The sequence below is a fragment of the Notothenia rossii genome, assembly GCF_949606895.1.
Source record: "Notothenia rossii genome assembly, chromosome: 8".
NCBI lineage: Eukaryota > Metazoa > Chordata > Actinopteri > Perciformes > Nototheniidae > Notothenia > Notothenia rossii.
Window position 1 is genome coordinate 70,753,429 of NC_136906.1, and position 25,598 is coordinate 70,779,026.

Consider the following 25,598-nt stretch of genomic DNA (forward strand, 5'->3'; position numbering starts at 1 on the left):
TAGAATCGTATTTGATCTGAACATGAACCCTTTGATTAAAGATATCAGAATGAAGATGAGCCTTAAAGCAAACACAAACCACATACAAAATAACCTACACAAGGAACAGAAACAATGAAAATAAAACTATTGCTGCAAAAACATTCAGTTAGAACCTATGAAACCAAGTAGAAATCCCACAGGGATGGGTGCAACATTTTGATATGGTTTTTGTTAAGCAGAGCATTGATTATTCCTTCTCCTGCACTGACTCAACACTCTTCCAGTTGGAACATATTGTTATGGCCTGAACATCAGTGTTGAAAGTGTGCCGGTCCTACCCGGTCCTTAGTACCGGTAAGAGATTTCCAGGCGGTCCGGAGGACCAGGAAGAATTGACAGCTCCACCCGTGGAATTTATACTACGAAGGGAAGATATTTTGGTTTGGATTACTGGTCTGGGGGAAGCTCGCGAGTGTGTGTGTGTGTATACATGTGTGTGTGTTTGTGTATTTTTGCGTATTGTGTTTGTTTCCCGGGTAAAACACTAATGAGAAACACCGGCTGTTGTTATGCCTGCTGTGACCTCAAGTTACTCCGTTCTCCGCTTGTAATTATGCCGTTACAAGCTTCTAAGTTGTATTTATCATCTGAATTTGCCGAAACAAGTTTCATATTCTGAAAGCCAAGACTTTGTTTATTTAAAATCAAACAAAACACGCGAACCCCGAAAAACTATTTTTTTACGCAAATCCACGTTTATTTTGAAATGAGCCGTTGCGACTTCCGACTGATTTCGATAGAGCGGGTCACATATTTACATATTTGCTCGATCGCGAGATGTCTAAAAGTAGAACAACAATATTCAGTTTTATCGTTAATGTCCTACAACAGGGGTGGCCAAACTTTTTGGTTCAGGGGCCACAATGATGTATCAATGTGACAGCCGGGCCGGGGGGCATTGTTTGGTTCCGTCTTGATTCATGTCGGGCTGAGGGTTGTTTTAATCTCATTCTCCCGCGCGCGGCGCGACGTCCACGCGCAGCTGTGACAACCAGGGAGGAAGCGACTTTGCGCGGCGCGCGCGGCGTGTGGACAGTGGGGGATAACATAAATAAAAATTGGATCGTTGGATTTTAGACTTTAAGGCTTTTTAAGATCAGCGCGGGAACCCTGGCTCATTTATACCAATATTGGACGGGCCGCATTAAACAGATCAACGGGCCGCATGTGGCCCGTGGGCCGTAGTTTGGCCACCTCCGGGCCCGGTTCTACGGGGGTGCATAAGGGTCCCAGTTGAATGTTATGCACCCTCACTTGAAAAAGAGAAGGGAGTGAAAAATATTACATATACAATAACAATAATAATAATCGTAGTAGTAATATGAAGAAGAAGAAGAATATAGTTGAAAATAAAATAAACTGTAATTGTGGTCAAATATTGTGGTCAAATAACTATAGTTAATAACCCCCCCCCCCCCCCCCCCCGTCAACGATCGCCGCCGTCTTGGTTAAAAAAAGGTTGGGCACCCCTGCTCTATATAGTCAATGGCTATCTTACTCAGAACACAACATGTACACAGCATACTATTTTAACATTAAATATTTTGCTTTGATATCTTCTATTTTAATCTGCACATTGTGGCATACATTTTGAGATATTTTATTTTATTAGTATTTTAATTTATGTAACCAATATTCTGAAAATTCAAAGAAAGACGGAGACTTGTACACTTTTGACTGTCTGCTGAATTTAGTTATACATTTTTATTCAAATTTATAACAGTTGAGGCCCAGAGGGAGGAAGAGGAGACTCAGCCAGAAGAAGTGGCAGCAGGTCCCTCAGAAGCCACCACAGGTGATGCTAGCCCTAATGCATACCCTTCTATATGGAAAGAAGAACAATATGAACAGTTCAAACAGAAAAATGAATGGATGTATGCTCACAATGGAAGGCTAGGCTGTACCCCATGCCATGATGTGAAGGATCTGGGTGTCATGGCATCCCGTGGTGTTAATATTGCTATTCAGTGGGCTGATGGAAAGATAATCCCAGCTGGTCAATCAAGGGATGTCCAGCTTTCATCACTGCGCAAAAAAATCAGTGAGCACAAGAACTCTGCAGCACATAATGAAGCAGTGAAGATTCTTCAGACAGCAAATAAAGATATTCTTCTGAGAATGAACGCGAGTATTCAGGAGTCTGTGTTTGAGTCTACTGCCAAGGTATTCATGACAGCCTATTATGTGGCCAAGAACAACAAGCCTTTCACAGACTTTGAGAGTCTGATTGACCTGCAGCATGCAAATTCTGCTGATTTAGGGCGTGTTTTGCATAGCAAAACTGTCTGTGTTGACATAATTGAGCATGTGTCATCACAGATGAAAAAGGAACTTCTAAAAAAGATAATAGAGACCAAGAGCAAAATCACAGTATTGGCTGATGAGTCAACCAGTGTTGGGCACAAATCAACACTAATTGTGTTCCTGAAGACTAGTGTTGATGGAGACATGGAGCCCATTGCCTTTCCATTGGACCTGGTTGAGCTGGATAGTATGTCTGCTGCTCATATCAAGGAACAGATTATGGGTTGCTTGCTTAAAAATGGCTTCACTGTTGAGTTGCTCAGAGAAATCCTCATTGGATTTTGCAGTGATGGGGCCAGTGTCATGCTGGGAGTGAAGTCAGGTGTTGGGAAGTTGCTCCAGGATGACTTCCCAGGGATCATACTATGGCACTGCCTTAATCACAGACTGGAGCTTGCTGTTGACCAGGCACTGGATGTGACAGGGGGAACAAAGGACTTCCAGGCATTCATGGACAGCCTATGTTCATGATATAGCCAGTCACCAAAAAACATGCGGCAGCTGAGTGAATGTGCTCACAACCTGGACATCGCCCTCAGGAGGATTGGAAAAGTGTTCAGTGTTCGATGGGTAGCTTCTTCATGGAGGGCAGTCTCTGCAGTTTGGCAGTCTTATCCAGCCTTGGCACAACATTTCCGTGAGGCATCAGAGGATGATACAAGGGACAGCAGAGAGAGGGCCAAATTCAAAGGTCTGCTTTCTAAGTTGTGCTCCATCAAATTCCTGAAAAGTCTTGCACTGATGGCAGATGTTCTGACTGAACTTAAGAACTTGTCAGAAATTCTTCAGAACAGGAAGACCACACTCCCAAAGGCCCATGACATCATGATGACGTATGTCAAACGCATAGAAAGTTTCAATCGCTACCCAGGACAACATGCAGTTGATGCCAGTCAGGCAGAGGAAGTGATGGAATTCAAGGGAGAGGAGTTAAGAGTTGGCAGGTCTCCCATCATTGACTCTGCTCAGTTCATCCAAGCAGTGGCAGACAATATGAAAGAAAGACTCTTCACAACCACAGCAAACAGAGCACAGGCCAGTGTTGCAGCCAACCGAAAAGAGGCTTATAACAGCCTTATCATTCAAATGGCAGTCCTCAACCCTGACAACTGGGACCATGACAATCCTCGATTTGGAGATAATGAGGTGAGGGCTTTGTGTGATGTCCTACATGTGAACCAACAAGAGGCCCATCTTGGATTCACAGAATACAAGGCCAGTGGAGGAAGAAACATTCCCAACAAAATGAAGAAGTTGCTCATGGCAGTGGACACACTGTCTCATAGCAATGCTGACTGTGAACGGGGGTTCAGCACAATGAACAACATCATAACTGAGTATAGGAGCAAACTTACAGCAAAAAATGCAGCAAATCTCCTCTTCATCAGCTCTGTGGGACCACCATGCAGACAGTGGGATCCACTGCCTTATGTGAAGACCTGGCTGGGCAAAGGAAGAAGAGCAGCCCACTCAACAAGCTGCATGGCTCGCCGGTACACAGAAGAGGAGAGCTACTTCAGCCCTCTGTGGAAAATGTGGAAAAGTGTGTAGTTTACCTCCCTCAACATGCCTTGCTAATGGTCTGTTAAGTTTTGACACAAGTTGTATGCACAATTGAAAATAAATAATTGACTATACATATTGTCAAGTGTTTCTAATTTCTACCCCATAAAGGCATTACAAATTTGAAGTTTGTGTTCAGGGATGCATGAAGCTGGGGGCGGGAGGAGAACAATATGAACCAATGAAGGTCGGGGTAGCATTATAGTACCTGCAAGAAATTCAAACCACTTTCACCTCTGCTGAACATATATCATTGCATAATTGGACAGAGCAGACTAATCGACCCGGGTGAAACGATAAGCTCTGGTTTTACTGTCTGTAATAAATGTTAGTGCATTATCTTGCAAGGAGGTTTGAGAATATGCGCAAACAATAATCAAATGTTAGATTACAGTCATAATAAAGAGGCTCAAAGGCAAAAATCAACAAATGAACATGTGGTTTTAAGGAAAAGTTTAATTTGTTATTAACTGCGGATTATTTTTGTTGCTTCTTGAAATATAAAAATGTAATATATGTATAATATCAAATACAAATCTACTTTTGCTGAACAATAAATACTTTTTTTACACGACTGAAGAATGTGTGTTTTTCCTTTCCATACATATGTTTTTACAATATGTTCTTAATAAACAAGGCATACATCAGCTCACCCTGTGTGTGTGTGTGTGTGTGTGTGTGTGTGTGTGTGTGTGTGTGTGTGTGTGTGTGTGTGTGTGTGTGTGTGTGTGTGTGTGTGTGTGTGTGTGTGTGGAGAATCCTTAACAAGCCTCACCTGTGCTTTGTCGTTAAGTGGAATATAAAGCAGCTGCTGATGTCTCAGTTAATCATCCAGTCCCCTTCCTTTTAGACTTGTGTTTTTGTTGGAAGGTGTGCTGGACATTTGCCAAGCTCTGATACTGACTGTATTCTTGTAGTTTTGGGTTTTGCTGCTTACAAACTGCACCATGCTGAGGCTTGGGCACATGTAAGTTACATTTATTGTAAATGTCTTTCTATGTGTGTACTTAATTGTCTCTAAATGATGTGTTTTATGTGTTCAAGCTTGTTATGGATGGCAGCAGCTATCATCTTGGGTCAAGCCAGGCCTAATGTGAAGCTAAATTCACAATCAAGTAAGCTTCAATTCTCATTAAGTCATTTTATACAGCATATTAAGTCGGTTTAAATTCTCCTCACAAACCTTTTCTTTTAACAGGCAGTGGGTTAAGGTCTGACTGTGCCGCAAATGTAATGAGACTGTCGTTGGACAAGGCTTTAGCAGTGGGAAACCAGCTTGAGGTGGAGGCTATCAGTAAGTACTTACACTGCTAATAATGAGCTGATTGGTTCATCACTGACAAAGCTTATTCTCTCCCCTCAGATGGCACCAAGCACATTTTGTTGACACCTAGCATGGCTGCTCAGTGTGGATACAGCATGGAGTCTGACCCGGGGGGTAATACCAGAATCTACACCTCCCTGATGGGCTGCTTTGTGGACAACAAGGTTTGTTTTGAGCTAAAGTGGTTACTCCCATTTTTGTGTTTCCCTGAATTACATTTTTAACCCCTTACCCTTAAAAGACACAAAGTACATTTCCCTTTTTTGTTTGGTACATCCCTAAAATGTTAACACTGCTCCAATTAAAACTGTATTCATCTGCTAGGTACTTTCTTGACTCATTTGTTAGATACACAAATATCCATTTAGACTTCAAATGTGTCCCTGAAGGCAAGGATATTACATTGGAACCAAAGAATATTAGGGATTTTCTCTTAATTTGTTTTATATTTATAGGATGATGCTACATTTAACGTTGGCTTGAGACTCCAGATGTACGGCGAGAATCCATCAGACGTGGTCAGTCATGACGTGTATCAGACTTGCAGCTACACTCGCTGGGCCTCCAGGGAAATCCTCTGTGACAGGAACTACATGGAAGTAGGTCATCTTTACATTGATGATTCCACCGTCTTGTGTGTATGGAAACGAATGCTATAACCACCATTTTCTGTTTTAGGTTTCGCACCACATGGCTAACCTTGATGCTGAAGCTAAGGGTCAGACTCGGGATGGTAAAGATGACAAGCTCAACGCCAATCTTGAAGTATGTTGAATTAAACTGTTCAGATACTACAGTTTAATTCCTCCCTACACCAATGAGGATTTAATTATTATTTGTTCTTTCCTGTAGGCCTCTGGTGCATCACAAGGTATCTGGAAGATGACGTTTTACACCCCAGAACCAGTGACCATGGTGCTGCAAGAGGCTGAACAAGCCGGCTACGCTGCCAAAACTACCTCTAGTCGTCTGGTTATGCGAAGCCCGTACAATACAGCAGAGACTTATTCAGAGGATGTAAGCAACACACTCCTATACAGTGTTTCTTTCCTTTCCCTCCTTGTCAATTATATTAAACCTCTCCTCTCTTTAGGTGGCTGGAGTCCCCATGGAAGTTTTCAGGGTGAGCGCCTACTACATGGCACCACAGGGTCTGAATGTAGTGAACTTGGCAGCTGCTTGTCCCAAAGGTGAGTCCTGAGCAACATATTGCCTTCACAGTAAGCTTAATAGTTGCACAGTTAACCTCAACAGCTCCATTTTGTCATTAACAGGTGGCGTCCTCTTCACCGAGGATATGATCTCTTGGCACGTACCTCGCCGTGTGACTCCTCTGTTGGACAGCAGCATTTCAGTCTCAGAAATGCACATGGGCATCGACGGGCAGAGACTTGATAGATCTCAGATGGTCGCACGGGGGTACACACTGAGCACCACAGACTTCCACATCGTCGTCGAGATCCCAGTGGGCTCGCCTGATGGTTACTACAAGGTTGGGGGAAATCTCTAGATTAGAAATGCAAGAGTCACTAGTGCATTTCCATGTTTTATTGAAATGTCATGAATTATTGCAGAGCCATGCCCCAGATGACCAGTACCACACCACCTACTTCGTGGAGCCCATGCTTGAGGTACTGTGGAGGGCAGATGACACCCAAGATGATACCAGATACAAGGTTTTGTTCCCCATCATGACCCCTCTGATGCCTCAACCTCCCCAAGTCCAGGATGGTAAGAGTATGAAAAAAAATGTGGCAACAAAAAAGAGCTAAATTGGCTTAACATTTGAAATCGTGCTTGCGCGGATATATCCTAAAGACTGCTAAACCCATTAAATAAAGTCTTCAGTTTTTGCAAAATGGTGTGTTTGGATGGGATTTGAAGCCAAGTACAAAATCCACTTTTGCTTACAAAGAGATCTTTTAAATAGCACTCAAGCCAACTACTCAATGTTTCTCTATCAATGTTGAGGCTGGTTTAGAATTTGTAAACCTGCCACTTTCTGTTCCTCAGACACTGTCCCAGAGACTCGGGTGTTCAGCGTTCTCTTGGGAACCTTCCTCCATGACGTTGAGCTGAGGAACATCACCTTCTCCACCGGGGTCCTCACTGTTGAGGAGAGCAATGCCAAAGGCTTCACAGTCCAGGAACACAGCTTGGCTAATGGCTCCAAGATTTTCTCTCTTCAAGTGCCCTTTGATGCCGATGTTGTCTTAAAACATGTATGTGACATTATAGATTCAAAATATCACTTTGTACCAGCATATTTTCAGTGTTGCTGAGCTTTTATTTCATTTGTTGCAGAATCCTGAGCGCATGGTTACATCCTACTTCCTCCCTCTGATCTTTGGATTGATCATCCTGCCTGAAGAAACTCCTTTTGCTCTCCCGGTCGACTTGCAGGCCTCTCTGCAGGATGTTGGTGAGATCACATTGACTTTGCTTTTGACAATATCTTTATCATAAGCAAACATATTGGAGTAAAAGCTACACAATCAAATGGATAATGCATGTTTTGCTGCTTTAGTGCTACCCATCATGGCTGGCACCTGTGACCAGAACCAGTTTCACATCAGCGTGAAGTTCGGGAGTCACGGCTCTAATTTCAAGGCTATCGTTGGACCTCGAGAGCTGACGGCTGAAATGGCTGAAGACTACAATTTCTATGAGAACGGCACACACCTCAGCCTCATTCTGCCATACACTGCCAAGGACGCTGTTTTCGAGGTATGTCAAAACTACAACATCCCACCATAGATCTTCTGCATTGGCCAACTTTACTTTCTTTTCCACAGCTGCTCACTGCAGAATCAGTCAAATCCAGAATTGACCTGCTTCTGTTGGATCGTACAAACGACTGGGTGCTTGCTGATCTCTATCTGGCTTGCTACTTCCCCTTAAAAGCAACTGGTAAGATGTGACATCGAAGTATATTTGCTGCTTTAATTGATGGATTTTTGTTGCTTTACACATTGCCTGCTTCTTCCTCCAGAGTGCCACCCCAATGGCACAATGACCGCTGTGGCTGTGAAGGTTGAATCGACTCGTAATCTGGAGCCAAGTCAGCTGACGCTAAAGGACCAGTCCTGCACACCACGGTTCAGCGACGATCGCTTTGCATATTTCTCCTTCAGTGTGGATACCTGTGGAACCACCAGAACGGTGAGTGTGAATCACATTTAAATATCGAAAGGGCTTTTTGTCAAATGTGAATGCGTTTTTGTTAAATAGTTCTTTGACAACTACATGATGTATGAAAATGAGATCCGCCTGTCTTACAACAACGCCAAAGGAGCAGCCAACACATCACCAGTTGATCCTGATTACAGGTAAAATATTTGATTCTGTATAATTGGAGATGAACACCTTCAATGTATGCGTTTATATATTTTATTTTTCCCCTAATAGGCAAACCATTTCCTGCTTCTATGTGGTCAATGAGACTCAGGCTGTTGCCTTCAGCGCTAAACCAAGAACCTTTGAGCCCACTGCAGAGATCGGCACCGGGCAGCTGATGGTGCAGATGAGGCTAGCCCAAGGCATGGTGGAATTTTACAACATCTTGTTCATGCATACAAAACACTGTAAATGTCCAGGCCTCCTTTCTCTAACGGGACTCTTCTCCTGCAGATCCATCCTACGAGCTCTTCTACCAAGCAGAGGATTATCCAGTGGTGAAATATCTGCGGCAGCCTCTGTATTTTGAGGTGGAGCTGATGCATTCTGTCGACCCGCACTTGGAACTCATTGCTGAGAACTGTTGGGCAACCCTTTATGAAGATAGGACATCTCTGCCAAGCTGGGACATCATTGTGGACAGGTAATGTTGTGCAAAACTAACTACTACATGTTCTCGACTGAGACCTTTGGCCAGAAGTGAGTTGTGTAAACACTGTCTTAATGATTCACTAAAAAGCATTCTAATTTCATTTAATGGCAGCTTTATTTTAACTTTCAAATTCCTTCACTAGCTGTGAGAATCGCGATGACAGCTATGCCACAGTTTTCCATCCCGTTGTGAGTGATTCAAGAGTTAAAGTCCCGTCCCACATCAAGCGCTTCTCTGTAAAGATGTTCACTTTCACTAAAGATGACGAGGTTCTGAAAGACCAGGTAAGACTTGTAAATCCAAATCAGGAGTCTTTTGGCCACTGCTGCATGTAGCCCTGTGTAATAAATCATCCTGTCTGTCCACAGATCTATGTCCACTGTGATGCAGTGATTTGTGACACAAGCAGCCAGGCAGATGGTTCCTGCAGAGGCCAGTGTGTGCATCCTCCAGGTCAGAGCTACTCAAGACCTGCAGGTGTAAAAAGGGGTAAGTGATCGAGTCTGATCAAATGTAGTCGATCTGGATGTGCAGCTGGTAATCTTTACTTGTTTTGCAGAGCGAAGAAGCACCGACTCAACACGCCGAAAGCAGATCTCCTCTGGGGCAATTATTCTGTCTAACCTCTGAATATTTTCTGAAGTGTTTACATTGTGTCGTTTGCACCTTATGTATATTTATTCATTGTTTGGCTCCAGGACCAGGGGAACACAGTTTTATCTATGAATGTACTGCCTTTTATATTGATGGATGACGATAACGACTCGCGTATTTTGAAAATAAACGAATACAAAAAATAAAAGCCACATTTATTCATAGTCTCTTTTATCAATGTGTTGCATCTTCTGTGGTCAATTGTAAAAGCAGGTTTTGTGTCAACCAGTACCCTCATAACTCCAACAAGATGTAGAAAATAAATCTTGTATAATAAACAAAATGATAAGTTGTGTTAGGCGCTAAATGAAATACATTCTGAAGTTATTATTTCCCCATTGATAAGCCCTGGAGACGCTACTGGAGACGCACTAAAATGTGATGTTTGAGTGTCCTCACTTCCGCCTTTAGGAAACACAACAAACCTTAACATTCACAGCCAATGGAGCAAGACAACCCTCAAATACTTGGAAATGCTCACTCTAAGTTTAAAAACCAGAACTTCAAATGTGCAGAATAACTGTATACAAAGTGTATCTCTTCCTGCTTACAGTCCAGGTACTGTTTGTTCAATTTTTGGCGATGTATAGCAAGTCTGCAGTCTGTAGGCTACTAGTGTTACAGCTTATTCTGCTATCCGTCAAATTCTGTGTCCCCGGTTAAAGCTAACATCCATCGTGTTTCTCTCACTTTGTCATTACATTACATGTATTGTTTGAGACTTTTTTTAACACTGTCATATTTTCATAGGGAATGTGAAGCCTGTGACTGTTTATCATAATTCACTCATGGAACTACAGGTTGGGGGTATTGGTCCGCACGTACACATGTTGACTGTACCTACTGTGTTCTCTTCTTCCCTTCTCTTCCCGGACTTCAAGCCGGCAACATGTGCTTTTCTGCTGCTCAAAGCCAACTTTGCACCTTCGATGCACCGCCTCCGACTCCCTTCTCTCTGCACTACACTGGTGACCCTGACATAAGTCTCGCAGAAGTTTCCAAGACTGGACCGAAAATGGCTAGAAACGCTGTTTTTATCAAACTGCCGGGGATTTTTGGAGACGTCCGTGGCTGCCTCGTGCACACGGACTGAGGCTCGGTACGTCCTCTGCGGAATGGCCGGGGACGTCGCTCGCCATTCCCACATCGTTCAGGCACTGGGAGACAGTAAGCCTTCCGACCACATGGAGAAGATACGCGACCTGCTAGGTACGAAAGAACCCGACTTCTTGTTCACGGGACTGTTTCTTCCAGACATGCGGCTGCATGTCCAGACAGTGCTTGCTAACACGGCTAGTGTTGAGCCCCGCGCTTTATCCGAAGGAGCTGACCGGTTCTTCCTGGCCGCCCTGCGTTTTACCCCTGAGGTGCTGGCCCCGATACGCAGCGGCACCTTCCCTGGTAGAGGCACGCCGCCTAGCAGAGACTCCGGGGCTGACAACATTGAATAACGGCTACCGACTTGCGGCTAACGGCCGTCTAACAACGACGGCTGACAATAACACCTAACGGCTAACAGCTAATGGCTAACAACAACGGCTAACGGCTAACAACGACGACTAGCGGCTAGCAGCTAACGATGAGTGAGAGCTAACGGCTAGCGGATAACGGCTGACATTGTCCATCTGTTAACATCTGACTGTTAACTCTTTTTGGTGGTGCCGGAGAGGAGGTTCGCCCAAGTCTGGTTGACCTTGTGTGGATCCTCTCGCAATTTCGCCCACTTCTTTTTGATCGTGGACAGGACAACCTTTTTGAGCTTTTCCTTGGTGCCTGAGATGAGGTTCGATCATGTCTGGTCGGCCTCGTGTGGACCCTCTCGCTTTTTCACCACCTCGAAGGCGGTTTCGGACATCGCTCACATTTTCATCGGCCCATGGGTGGCGTGCTTCGGGACCCTGTCTGGCCTCTTCCTTCGCCTCGGCAACAGCTTCGGACCTCGCCCACGCCTTCACGGAACTACAGCTTGGCGGTATTGGTCCGCACGTACACACATGTTGACTGTACCTACTGTGTTCCCTCCTTTCTCTTCTTCCCTTCTCTTCCCAGACTTCAAGCCGGCAACATGTGCTTTTCTACTGCCCTTTCTGGTGGATTTGAGTCCCTCTTATTTTTTTTATATGAATATAAAACAAATCTTTCAACAAATGGCTTCCATATAATGTGAGCTATTGACCCCAAATCTTTTTTTTTTTTTTCTATTTTTTTTTTTAACAGACATTGCACCAGATAACAAACCGTACATCAAAACCTGTAACAACAAACAACTAAACAAAACGTAACGGGGGAGGGGGGAATGCAAGGATGACTTCCTAAGACAGCTGATTGTGACATACACAGGACATTACATACACAATACATTATACATTACACAGGAGATGCCATATTGACAGGGTTAGACAGGAGAGCTGCGGACAGTGAACCGCAATCCTCCTGTCTCCCCTCAAAATCCCCCAGCAGAGAAGCTGCACGCTCCATGTTCAGTAGGTCCAGATACTCCCTCAGCCATGAGTCCCTAGTAAAGCAGGCTGGTTTACGTTCCTTCCAGTTTAATAGGATGAGTCTTTTTGTGGCTAAACAGCCCAATGTCCAGAGCCTATCGGTAGTCCTTGCAGGATTGCCATCTGGCTTGAGACCCAGTAGACATGCAATGGGACATGTAGGGAAATTAACATTTAAAGATTCAGACAATAAGGATATTACTTCTGACCAAAGTTTTTTTACCGCTGGGCATTCCCAGAGTAGGTGCAACAATGTACCTCGCTTGCCACATTCATGCCAGCATAAATCTCTGTGTTTATTGTCCATCTTGGATTTTGTAACAGGGGTGATGTAAGCTCTATTTAGAATTTTGAACTGTATGATCCTGAATCTTACACATTTAGAAGAGAACATAGCTGACTGCCAAATGGAGTTCCATTGCAAAGCAGACAGAGAGATATTCAAGGTATGCTCCCAGGACAGTTGAACAGGAGAATAGGTATTCGGGGCAGCCCTAGATAATAATTTATAAATGTTAGAGACCACACCTGATGATATGATTGCTTTCTTGAGGCGCTGGTCCTCTTCCATACATGAAGCAGGCATGGCTCCCTCATAACATTTTGTACTAATAATAGATGCTAGTTGTGCATATGATAGAAAAGACGAGCCTGAGAGACCATACTGATTTTTGAGTTGTTGAAATGGAAGGGTTTGGTCTCTATATATCTGTCCAATTGTAGTAATACCAGCCTTCTGCCAGATATTATTACTTAAAGTGCCTCCTCCTGCAGAAATACAGGGGTTACTCCAAATGGGGCAAGATGGTAAAGAGAGCCCCTCTATGTTGAGTCTTCTGTGCAGTTGCTTTACAATAGAGCATGAAAAGCGGATGATGGAATTATCCATTGAGGGTGGTGGTTTTGGGCAGTACCACATTGATGCCAGAGATATGTTTTGGTTTACAGACATGATGGATTGCTCCAGCCATTGCCAACTGCCTACCGAAGAGGCAGTTGGCCTCTTCGGCCCACGATAATGGATATTATTGACCCCAAATCAATGCAGCATTGTACAACATAACTAGACGAGATGGATACACACCTCTTTGTAGAATTCAATTGCCTTTTATATGAATATTGTCATTGTTGGGGAATAATTTACCAACCTTGAGCAGCCGTTATCTCCCATAAGGAGGGGCTGCCCTCTCATTTAATCGTTTATTTGGCAGGGACAATGCACAGTAATGAACACTTAAAACATTCAAATGTGTCGAGCGTAACAGTGCCAGATTTAGATTTGAGCTAATTTCCATCCGCAGTCCCTCACATAAAACATTTAAGAAAATTATATTTTACAAACAAAGCTAAAACAAAATACAGGATGTGCAAAAAGTTCAAAAGAGCAAGAGCAGCATACACAAGTATTTACCACATGGCAGTACAATATAGCAGCTACGACATATAAAGTGCAACATAAAGTGCAAGAGAAGATACCCCTGTATTAAAGTGCATTTAGCGGTGACTGCACGTCTGTTTATTTCTCAACCATTCTTTTAGTTGACCTTTAAAGCTATTGAGAGTGGGACAATCCCGTATCTCAGTTGGGAGGCTATTCCAGAATGAGCTGCCTTTAAAGGAGAGGACATTTTGTCCAAAAGTGGTCCGTCTATGGTGGACCTCACAGTCTCCTCTGGTTTCTGACCTATGCAGCGTCCATTGTGTTTTTTGTGGATGAATTCCCCTAAGGGAATGTAAACATTTATAAAAAAAACACAGACTTTTAAAAGACTTTAAATCGTCAAAACTCAAGAAATTGTGTATTTCAAGGATGGTACAGTGGTGGTATGAATTTGGCTTTCTGTCAAACACCTTGATAGCGCTCTTGTACAGCTCTTCTATTGGTTTCAGGTTTGTGGCACAAGCAAACGACCAGTTTGTAAAACAGTATTCAATGTGGGATGGAATCATACAGTGGAGGTATGACTTTGCAGCATTGACAGTTAAGAAAAGTCTGATTTGTTTCAAATTGAATTTAACGGTATTGGATACTTTCTTGATATGTTTCTTAAAAGTCAAGTTTGAGTCCAGTATGACTCCAAGATACTTGAAGTGGGGGACTAGTTCCAATTCTGCTCCGTTTAAAAACACATTGGATCCTTCGATTTTGACTGGTCGTTTACTGAACATCATGCATACTGTTTTTTTTGCATTTAACTGTAAGCAAATGTTGTTCAGCCAGTGTTGAACCTTGTCCAATGCATTTGAGAGAAAGGATGTCATTTTTTCAGTATTTTCCCCCTGTACAAAGATGACCGCATCATCGGCATCAGTGACGTGCGGTGAGCTTCATGGTTGGTGAGGCACTGACTCTTTCAGAGTGAGATTTACAAATATTATATTTTGACCTTAATGAAAATATTCGGTTATTTTCAAAAGCTTTTTTAGTCTGATGCTTCGATTCATTTTAAACAGACCCTTCAACAAAAGGATACCCAAAATCCAAATATTGGATTGTTCTTTCTTAGTAAGATCCCATTTTCATTACAATTGTGGTCTTACCTTGACTTGAAGATTAAGTCCATGCTCTCCTTCTGGAAAACAATCTCTATTCGTTTTTTGTAAAAGTCCTCCTTATCTTCCTGTAGTTTCAAAAGTCTAGTTTGTTGTTTGTGTCTATCCGTCTCTGCGTAGAATAACAGTAGCAACAAGAACCTGTGGGCTCACGTGCAACCCCCTTCAGTGCGGCAGAGGTTATGGCTGCCTCTCCTGCTGCTTTTTTCATTGCCGTTATATGATGAGACCAGCGAGACTAAATATCATATATACGTTATATATGTTATTTAGAGACTATGGATGGCGAGGATAAATGTAATAAAGGGATCTACAAACATTACATTTGTGACCTACAGTGAGATGGTAACAGGCATGCGCTTAGTGCCCGCTTTCCAGCCAGTTTCTGTGGTGTGACACATTCTGAGGTGAGGCAGAGCTCATCTGTGCCTCACCTCACCCCACAGTAACTGGCTTGAGCACGGGCACAAAATAAGTGCTCGCACTAAATTAGTGCCCGTGCTCCAGCAAGTTACTGTGGGCTTACGAGAGGCAGAGCTCGTCCCTGCCTCACTTCTCATCGCTACCTGTAGTTGTAGCGGAGCTCGGCAAATTGGCTGATTTTGACTTTAAAAAGCGATTGGAATCATACACAAATCACACTTACATCACAGATCAGTGGAAACATTTTATTATTATTACTATTTCGTTTTTCTTTAGTTGTTTTTCTGTTACATTGGAGTATGACAGGTGAGGCTCTGCCTCCCCTGCCTCCTCTGACTGCACTTCGCTGATCGGCATACATTTGTACATTCAAATCAGGACATACATTAGGCAAGTCATTAATGTACAGAGAAAACAGTAATGGTCCAAGAATGGAACCTTGTGGAACCCCAACAGGGTTGACAAGGTAGGGGGATTTGGTACCGTTGACCAAAAAACACTGTTTTCTGTTCGATAAGTAAGACTCAACCCACTGTATTGAATCTGCCGAAAAATTGAAATACGTCAGCTTTGTAAGGAGCACTTGGTGGTCAACAGTGTCAAAAGCCTTCCTGAGATTAAGGAAGATAGCACCTATATATGGGCTCGTGTCCAACATAGATTTAACCTTTTCCACAAAGACACAGTTAGCTGTCTCAGTTGAGTGGTGAGCACGAAAACCAAACTGCATTGAAGAATGTTGATTATTCTCTCTGAACTAGCTAAATACATGGGTCTGGGGTAGATTCCTTCAGAATTGATTGCGGCATCTCAACCGTGTGGTCAGATCGTGTCCCGTAACATGTCTTGTGAATTCTCTGGCAGAAGCTCCGAATAAACCGTCAGTGTTTGCCATCAAAGCTCCAGCTCTCCTCGTGTCTCTCTGAGTCCCGACTCCAATTGCTTCAGAAGTTTCCCGCACAGTCATGACAATTATGTAGTTTCTTTATTGGCTGCAATGTTCATTGGCTTCAATATCATATTTGTCCAGTGTAGGATTCATATCTGGTTTGCTTTGGGTAGGACAATGCTTCACATGATGCCAGAAAGGAAACAAAATTAAATAGAATAGGTCGACTAAAATCCTATAAAAAAGAGGTGTATTAATACAATGCTGCATTGATTTGGAGTCACATGGTCACATTGTGGTACAGTAGATACATAGATTGGTCAAATGATCAATCAAAAAAGCACAGCACTGGCTCAGTGAACTATAGAAACTAAGCTTTCTTTAAATAGCCTTTCCACAAGCTTCCTGTTGGTTGTTTTAGCAGAATACCTTGTGGCAATGAATCTTTCTTGAGAAGTCAACCAGCTCTCTTCTAATATAGATTTATAACATCTGTCATTAACTGTGTTGTGGTGTGGTCCCAGCATTAGATGGGTTAATGTGTGTTTGTGTCAGTTGGTATGTTCTTATTTTAACACCAGATGGAGCTGTGTACTCACTTGTTCTCATGATGCCCAGAACTTAAAGCTGCTGACTCTTAATGAGCTAGTTTGGCAGTACATTACATATCATGACATTTTTATCTATGAACATGTTTAATGTCTTACAGGTGTTTTCGATGACGCCAAGGGTGACTTCCAACAAGTATTGAAGATGAATCCAGATTTTGAAGATGCCAAAGTGAGCCTGAAACAGACACTTCTGGACCAGCAGCACAAGATGGACAGGGGATACTGACAACTCCATAAACTATAGAATATACATTTTTATAAATCCTGAAATCTGTTGGCTTGAAGAAACAATCTCTGAAGCTTTGTCAAATTATTTCCAATAATGTACAGCTATCGTATCAAAAATTGGAATTGTATTTGATCTGAACATGACCCTTTGATTAAAGATATCAGAATGAAGATGAGCCTTAAAGTAAACACAAACCACATAAAAAATAACCTACACAAGGAACAGAAACAATGAAAATTAAATTATTGCTGCAAAAACATTCAGTTAGAACCAGGGGCGCCGGAAGCAGGGGGGCCAAGGGGCCATTGGCCCCCCCACTTTTATGGATCAATTCAAAAATATACGTGTATTTGTGTAAAAAATATTTTTCCGGGGTTCGAGTTTTTTGTTTGATTTTAAATAAGCAAAGTCTTGGCTTTCAGAATATGAAACTTTTATTTCCAAAAACAAACGATAAATACAGTTTTGAAGCTTGTAAAGGGAAGAAGACAGGCACCTCACTCTCACTCGGCTCCCCCTCAGCGCAGCAGCAGCTCCCCTCCCCCTCCCTCTCACTGAAATTATTAATGTAAACCGTATAGTAATCTAGATAACACGGCAGGGTCCGTGACAGTTTCATCTGATTTCAAATAAACAAAGTCTTGGCTTTCAGAATATTAAACTTGTTTCGGCAAATCCAGATGATAAATACAACTTTGAAAGCTTGTAACGGCATAATTACAAGAGGAGAACGGAGTAATTTAACGTCACAGGGCATAACAACAGCCGGTGTTTCTCGTCTGTGTGTTTAACACAGACACACTTGCGAGTTTACCCCAGACAAGTAATCCAAACGAAAATATTTTCCCTCCATAGCTACTCTGGTCATTTGCCCCGCTAATAATCAATCAGATCGATGGATTCCAGAGAAGAGGAAACTTTGAACGTCTTTTTCTCAAAATTATGACTCGGTGGCAATCATTATATAATGTGACATTTTGCTTAATATTTGGAGTACAACAACAATCCTGATATCATTAGAAAGCTAGGAATCTCCTATTTCCAACAGTGTATACAACTCAAAATGTGTCTTTGGGTCAATGCGAGCAGTTCAAATATTGCACTAGGTAAAATAAAGCAGGCAAACATAACAGGAAGAATATGTACATTTTAATCCAATCAAAGAGGACTTTGTCACACCATTCAAATGTATCAAGTAGCCTACATTACAACCAATAAAAAAGCTGAGATTTGTTTATTTGTTACATTGTTCTGTGTGTGGCAGCCGTTAACCTAGAAAGATAAACTTAGCTCGCAAACATGTCAGAAGAACCAGCGCATAAGAAAATGAAATACAGTCAAACTAAACTTAAATTCAACCACTTCAATGTCACATCCCTGACATCCACCACAACTCCGGAGCCTGGACCTTCAACTATAGAACCAGCGCAGCCAGATAAACCCAAAAGCAGCAGCTCTGCGGCCGCAGAGACTGTCAAAACCGCAGGCCTCGTTGAACCGAAACAGGCTGGTTCCGACTGCGTGGAGGCTTGTTGTCGTGACATCGAGACGGGTAAAGCTGCACAGCTAATTGTTGATAAAAAGGAGACCGCTAGATCGTTTGGACAAAGAGAAAGGTACTTTAATGCAGAATGGTACAAAAACCGAGAGTGGCTAATTCTTTGTAAAACCACTAAACGGGCCTTCTGTGAAATTTGCAGATTTGCTGCTGTCAAACGGCTGGTAACTTTCTCAAAATGTGGAGATGACAGTTTTGTAAATACCGGATGTAATAACTGGAAAAAGTGCCCAAGCCTCCTGGACAGCCACGAAAAGTCCAATGTTCACAGAGAGTGTGTTCAAAAAAAGTGTGCTTTCTTCAGTCAAACACCAGTCAACATCCAGCTTGTCCAACAGGAGCGTATTGAGCAGGAAAAAAGAAGAGATGGGATGATGGAGCAGCTGCGCTGTCTGCAGTTTCTAACCCGACAGGGCCTAGCAATCAGGGGGCATGAGGATAAGGAGAGCAATTTCAAAAGGCTAGTAGAACTCGTAGCTGATAAAAACCCCACTCTGAGAAGCTTCATGCTCACCGGGAAATATGCATCACACGAGACAATCAATGAACTCATAAACCAAATGTATCGGGAATCTCTCACCACTTTATTAACAGAAATTAAAAACAATGCAGAACATTATGCAGTTATTGTGGATGAAACTCGCGATTGCTCCGGGCATGAACAATTGTCTCTGACTGTACGATGGGTATCAGCTGATTATGTTGTCCATGAAGACTTCATAGGAATGTATGACTGTCCTAAGACTGACGCATTATCAATAACGCTTACTATTAAGGACATGTTACTGAGATGCGGCCTGGACATTGGTGACATGAGAGGGCAAACCTACGATGGCGCATCTGTTCTACAGGGACAAATGTCAGGTGTGGCCAAACGTTTTAAAGACATCAATCCCAAAGCAATCTCAATGCATTGCACTAATCACAGCTTAAACCTCATACTCCAGGAAGCTGCTTCAAAGTGCAACATGGTACGTGGTGCCTTCAGTTTAGTTCACGACATACATGAGGTCATCAACAACTCACCAAAACGACTTGCCATCTTTAATACCATTAGGGATGCTGCAGCTGCTGCCTCTCCTACTGTCAGTGGCCTCACACCGCTCTGCCCCACTCGCTGGACAGCCAGAGGCAGTGCAATAAAATCCCTGCTTGCGAATTATGAAGCCGTCTACGACACGTTGGATGAAATAATCCGAATGGGGGGGAACACAGAAGCAAGCAAGAAGGCACCAGGGCTGCAGGCATTGATGACTCAATTTAGTGTGTTCTTCGGATTGAAAGTGTGTCTTACACTGTTTTCTTCTGCGGAAGAGGTGGCTCGGGTGCTCCAGTCCAAAGACCTCTCAGCAGAGACAGTTAAGTCAGCAGTGCAGATGCTCCAGACACACTACACAAACCTGAGGTCCACAGAGGCATTCCACAGCATCTTTGAAGAGGGCCAAAGAACGAACATGAGCGACCTGGTCCAGGCCCCGGCTCTTCCTCCAAGGCGGCGCGCTCCACGCCGTTATGATGATGGGGATGCGTCTCATCAGTGGGAAAATCCAGAGGACTACTTCAGGAGCCAGTTTTTTTAGGTAGTTGACCTGCTCACTTCTGAGCTGACTCGCAGGTTTAACCAACCCACTCTGCAGCTGCTGATGAGTATGGAGCAGGTACTCCTCACAGCAGTAAACAGTCCCCCTGGTTTCGGCAGCATCAACATCCCCCAAAATCTGGTCGACATGTACACAGGTGATATTGACATGGAACGGCTGTCCACCCAGTTGTCACTGTTTCCAGCAGTTTTGCAGGCACACAACAGTAGTTCCGCCGCTGAAAGACCCATCATGCAGGTGACAAAGGTGTCCACAATCACCGACATGCTGGCGGCACAGGGACGAGGCACGCAATCCCTCTTCAGTGAAGTGGATAAACTTCTACGGCTGTATTTGACTGTGCCAATGTCAAATGCAACAGCTGAGCGGAGCTTCTCCAGCCTCCGTCGGTTGAAGACGTTCCTCCGTTCAACAATGTCCGAGCGCCGCTTAAATCACCTTCTCTTCCTCCACATCCACAAAGATTTGACCGACGGCCTGGACCTCAAAAAAGTGCTCCGGAGCTTCTGCTTTGCCAGTGAGCGAAGGGAGGTTTACTTCGGCAAAATCTAGGAAGATTGTGTAGATTTAGCCACGTGGAAATGTTCTTTAGCTTTAGCCTAATGTCGGACATTTGTTTGAAGGGTGCTCCGCCTCCACCCTCACCTGTGATTGGACATTTGAGTCATGTGATTTTGATTACATGACATCACAGCTTGTGTTAGGTGTTATTAACCAATAGTTTCATTGGAAGACCTATTTTATTATACAGTTAATATTACGCCCCAGCCAGGCCAGTTCGAGTGGCTCTTCGTCCTTTTCGTAACTGTATTACAACTATTGTTCATCGGTTGAATAAATAATTTATGTCAATTTCTTGAATTTCTTTAAATAAGTTTCATGAATTGCATTACCTCCTGTAGCCAGAGAGGCGGAGTGATTACCACTCCGCCCTGGCGGAGGCACTGGCGGACTGATTACCACTGTAGATTTAGCATTTCTTTCACATACACACACACACACACTTTTTGGCCCCCCCACTTCTGAAATGAATCCGGCGCCGCTGGTTAGAACCTATGAAACCAAGTAGAAATCCCACAGGGATGGGTGCAACATTTTGATATGGTTTTTTTTAAGCAGTGCATTGATTATTCCTTCTTCTGCACTGACTCAACACTCTTCCAGTTGGAACATATTGTTATGGCCTGAACATATATCATTGCATAATTGGACAGAGCAGACTAATCGACCCGGGTGAAACGATAAGCTCTGGTTTTACTGTCTGTAATAAATGTTAGTGCATCATCTTGCAAGGAGGTTTGAGAATATGCGCAAACAATAATCAAATGTTAGATTACAGTCATAATAAAGAGGCTCAAATGCAAAAATCAACAAATGAACATGTGGTTTTAAGGAAAAGTTTAATTTGTTATTAACTGCGGATTATTTTTGTTGCTTCTTGAAATATAAAAATGTAATATATGTATAATATCAAATACAAATCTACTTTTGCTGAACAATAAATACTTTTTTTTACACTACTGAAGAATGTGTGTTTTTCCATTCCATACATATGTTTTTACAATATGTTCTTAATAAACTAGGCATACATCAGCTCACCCTGTGTGTGTGTGTGTGTGTGTGTGTGTGTGTGTGTGTGTGTGTGTGCGTGCGTGCGTGCGTGTGTGTGTGGAGAATCCTTAACAAGCCTCACCTGTGCTTTGTCGTTAAGTGGAATATAAAGCAGCTGCTGATGTCTCAGTTAATCATCCAGTCCCCTTCCTTTTAGACTTGTGTTTTTGTTGGAAGGTGTGCTGGACATTTGCCAAACTCTGATACTAACTGTATTCTTGTAGTTTTGGGTTTTGCTGCTTACAAGCTGCACCATGCTGAGGCTTGGGAACATGTAAGTTACATTTCTTGTAGATTTCTTTCTATGTGTATACTTAATTGTCTCAAAATGATGTGTTTTATGTGTTCAAGCTTGTTATGGATGGCAGCAGCTATCATCTTGGGTCAAGCCAGGCCTAATGTGAAGCCAAATTCACAATCAAGTAAGCTTCAATTCTCATTAAGTCATTTTATACAGCATATTAAGTCGGTTTACATTCTCCTCACAAGGCTTTTCTTTTAACAGGCAGTGGGTTAAGGTCTGACTGTGCCGCAAATGTAATGAGACTGTTGTTGGACAAGGCTTTAGCAGTGGGAAACCAGCTTGAGGTGGAGGCTATCAGTAAGTACTTGCACTGCTAATAATGAGCTGATTGGTTCATCACTGAGGAAAGGGGTCCCTGACAAAGCTTATTCTCTCCCCTCAGATGGCACCAAGCACATTTTGTTGACCCCTAGCATGGCTGCTCAGTGTGGATACAGCATGGAGTCTGACCCGTGGGGTAACACCAGAATCTACACCTCCCTGATGGGCTGCTTTGTGGACAACAAGGTTTGTTTTGAGCTAAAGTGGTTTAGCAGCATTCAATGTCATTTTCTAACAAAATTTAGTTGGGGCCACATGTGCTAATTCTGTCCAGAGTGACTGAATTAATGGCTCAACAAGCACATGGTTGCTCCCATTTTTGTTTCCCTGAATTTTTAACCCCTTACCCTTAAAAGACGCAAAGTACATTTTCCTTTTTTTGTTTGGTACATCCCTAAAATGTTAACACTGCTCCACTCAAAACTGTATTCCTCAATTAATCTACTAGGTACTTTCTTGACTCATTTGTTACATACAGAAATATCCATTTAGACTTCAAAAAAGCTGGAACCAAAGAATATTGGGGAGTTTCACTTAATTTAGTTTTTTTATATTTATAGGATGATGCTACATTTAACGTTGGCTTGAAACTCCAGATGTACGGCGAGAATCCATCAGACGTGGTCAGTCATGACGTGTATCAGACTTGCAGCTACACTCGCTGGGCCTCCAGGGAGATCCTCTGCGACAGGAACTACATGGAAGTAGGTCATCTTTACATTGATGATTCCACCATCTTGTATGTATGGAAACGAATGCTAAAACCACCATTTCCTTTTTTAGGTTTCGCACCACATGGCTAACCTTGACGCTGAAGCTAAGGGTCAGACTCGGGATGGTAAAGACGACAAGCTCAACGCCAATCCTGAAGTATGTTGAATTAAACTGTTCAGATACTACAGTTTAATTCCTCCCTACACCAATGAGGATTTAATTATTATTTGTTCTTTCCTGTAGGCCTCTGGTGCATCACAAGGTATCTGGAAGATGACGTTTTACACCCCAGAACCAGTGGCCATGGTGCTGCAAGAGGCTGAACAAGCCGGCTACGCTGCCAAAACTACCTCTAGTCGTCTGGTTATGCGAAGCCCGTACAATACAGCAGAGACTTATTCAGAGGATGTAAGCAACACACTCCTATACAGCGTTTCTTTCCTTTCCCTCCTTGTCAATTATATTAAACTTCTCCTCTCTTTAGGTGGCTGGAGTCCCCATGGAAGTTTTCAGGGTGAGCGCCTACTACATGGCACCACAGGGTCTGAATGTAGTGAACTTGGCAGCTGCTTGTCCCAAAGGTGAGTCCTGAGCAACATATTTCCTTCACAGTAAGCTTAATTGTTGCACAGTTAACCTCAACAGCTCAATTTTGTAATTAACAGGTGGCGTCCTCTTCACCGAGGATATGATCTCTTGGCACGTACCTCGCCGTGTGACTCCTCTGTTGGACGGCAGAATTACAGTCTCAGAAATGCACATGGGCATCAACGGGCAGAGGCTTGATAGATCTCAGATGGTCGCACGGGGGTACACACTGAGCACCACAGACTTCCACATCGTCGTCGAGATCCCAGTGGGCTCGCCTGATGGTTACTACAAGGTTGGGGGAAATCTCTAGATTAGAAATGCAAGAGTCACTAGTGCATTTGCATGTTTTATTGAAATGTCATGAATTATTGCAGAGCCATGCCCCAGATGACCAGTACCACATCACCTACTTCGTGGAGCCCATGCTTGAGGTACTGTGGAGGGAAGATGACACCCAAGATGATACCAGATACAAGGTTCTGTTCCCCATCATGACTCCTCTGATGCCTCAACCTCCCCAAATCCAGGATGGTAAGTCACATTTCCTAGTGAGTATGAAAAAAATGTTGGCGACCAAAAAGAGGTTAGACTTTTATCTAGCTTTGGATCAACAAGTCTGACACAAACTCGAGGCCTGTTTCAGTGGTCATTTTTGCCAAAATGGTGTGTTTGTATAGGAATTCAAGAAAGCCAAGTACAGTATAATCCACTTTTGCTTACAAAGAGTGCCTTTTTTCATTGTGTTTTTTTTTTTTTTTTTTAAAGTAGCACTCAGGCCAACTACTCAATTGTTCTCTATCAACGTTCAGGCTGGTTTAAAATGTGTAAACCTGCCACTTTCTGTTCCTCAGACACTGTCCCAGAGACTCGGGTGTTCAGCGTTCTCTTGGGAACCTTCCTCCATGATGTTGATCTGAGGAACATCACCTTCTCCACCGGGGTCCTCACTGTTGAGGAGAGCAATGCCAAAGGCTTCACAGTCCAGGAACACAGCTTGGCTAATGGCTCCAAGATTTTCTCTCTTCAAGTGCCCTTCGATGCCGATGTTGTCTTAAAACGTGTATGTGACATTATAGATACAAAATATCACTTTGTACCAGCATATTTTCAGTGTTGCTGAGCTTTTATTTCATTTGTTGCAGAATCCTGAGCGCATGGTTACATCCTACTTCCTCCCTCTGATCTTTGGGTTGATCATCCTGCCTGAAGAAGCTCCTTTTGCTCTCCCGGTCGACTTGCAGGCCTCTCTGCAGGATGTTGGTGAGATCATATTGAATTTGCTTTTGAAAATATCTTTATGCAAATTGTGTTTTCTAAAATGAAATGAAACATATTGGAGTAAAAGCTACACAATCAAATGGATAATGCATGCTTTGCTGCTTTAGTGCTACCCATCATGGCTGGCACCTGTGACCAGAACCAGTTTCACATCAGCGTGAAGTTCGGGAGTCACGGCTCTAATTTCAAGGCTATCGTTGGACCTCGAGAGCTGACGGCTGAGATGGCTGAAGACTACAATTTCTATGAGAACGGCACACACCTCAGCCTCATTCTGCCATACACTGCCAAGGACGCTGTTTTCGAGGTATGTCAAAACTACAACATCCCACCATAGATCTTCTGCATTGGCCAACTTTACTTTCTTTTCCACAGCTGCTCACTGCAGAATCAGTCAAATCCAGAATTGACCTGCTTCTGTTGGATCGTACAAACGACTGGGTGCTTGCTGATCTCTATCTGGCTTGCTACTTCCCCTTAAAAGCAACTGGTAAGATGTGACATCTAAGTATATTTGCTGCTTTAATTGATGGATTTTTGTTGCTTTACACATTGCCTGCTTCTTCCTCCAGAGTGCCACCCCAATGGCACAATGACCGCTGTGGCTGTGAAGGTTGAATCTACTCGTAATCTGGAGCCAAGTCAGCTGACGCTAAAGGACCAGTCCTGCACACCACAGTTCAGCGACGATCGCTTTG

General features: G+C 43.1%; 3 protein-coding genes across 3 annotated transcripts; all 3 read left to right on the plus strand.

Annotated features, from left to right (window-relative positions):
• Positions 1 to 4,692: 4,692 nt before the first annotated feature.
• Positions 4,693 to 6,743, plus strand: LOC307016262 (uncharacterized protein; the record flags this gene model as incomplete). Its single annotated transcript, XM_079645301.1, has 9 exons — positions 4,693 to 4,876; positions 4,954 to 5,024; positions 5,108 to 5,203; positions 5,273 to 5,397; positions 5,689 to 5,832; positions 5,912 to 5,998; positions 6,086 to 6,250; positions 6,327 to 6,423; positions 6,508 to 6,743. The coding sequence occupies exons 1-9, from the start codon at positions 4,857 to 4,859 to the stop codon at positions 6,741 to 6,743; spliced, it is 1,041 nt and encodes a 346-aa protein (XP_079501427.1). The 5' UTR covers positions 4,693 to 4,856.
• A 7-nt stretch (positions 6,744 to 6,750) lies between these two features.
• Positions 6,751 to 8,144, plus strand: LOC307016263 (uncharacterized protein; the record flags this gene model as incomplete). Its single annotated transcript, XM_079645302.1, has 4 exons — positions 6,751 to 6,964; positions 7,247 to 7,455; positions 7,538 to 7,655; positions 7,761 to 8,144. The coding sequence occupies 4 exons, from the start codon at positions 6,751 to 6,753 to the stop codon at positions 7,988 to 7,990; spliced, it is 771 nt and encodes a 256-aa protein (XP_079501428.1). The 3' UTR covers positions 7,991 to 8,144.
• A 13,766-nt stretch (positions 8,145 to 21,910) lies between these two features.
• LOC307016726 (uncharacterized protein) lies at positions 21,911 to 25,416 on the plus strand. Its single transcript, XM_079645999.1, has 14 exons — positions 21,911 to 21,966; positions 22,044 to 22,114; positions 22,198 to 22,293; positions 22,379 to 22,503; positions 22,878 to 23,021; positions 23,101 to 23,187; positions 23,275 to 23,439; positions 23,516 to 23,612; positions 23,697 to 23,914; positions 23,997 to 24,153; positions 24,474 to 24,682; positions 24,765 to 24,882; positions 25,008 to 25,207; positions 25,276 to 25,416. Exons 1-14 carry the CDS (start codon positions 21,947 to 21,949, stop codon positions 25,399 to 25,401), a joined length of 1,833 nt encoding a protein of 610 aa, XP_079502125.1. The 5' UTR covers positions 21,911 to 21,946; the 3' UTR covers positions 25,402 to 25,416.
• Positions 25,417 to 25,598: the final 182 nt, after the last annotated feature.

Excerpts from the sequence above, each read along its gene's own strand:
- LOC307016726 (XM_079645999.1), top strand. The coding sequence starts at position 21,947 with ATGCTGAGGCTTGGGAACAT. Across the intron at positions 22,294-22,378 it reads GCTTGAGGTGGAGGCTATCA|ATGGCACCAAGCACATTTTG; the intron begins GTAAGTACTTGC and ends CTCTCCCCTCAG. Across the intron at positions 23,613-23,696 it reads GGCAGCTGCTTGTCCCAAAG|GTGGCGTCCTCTTCACCGAG; the intron begins GTGAGTCCTGAG and ends TGTAATTAACAG.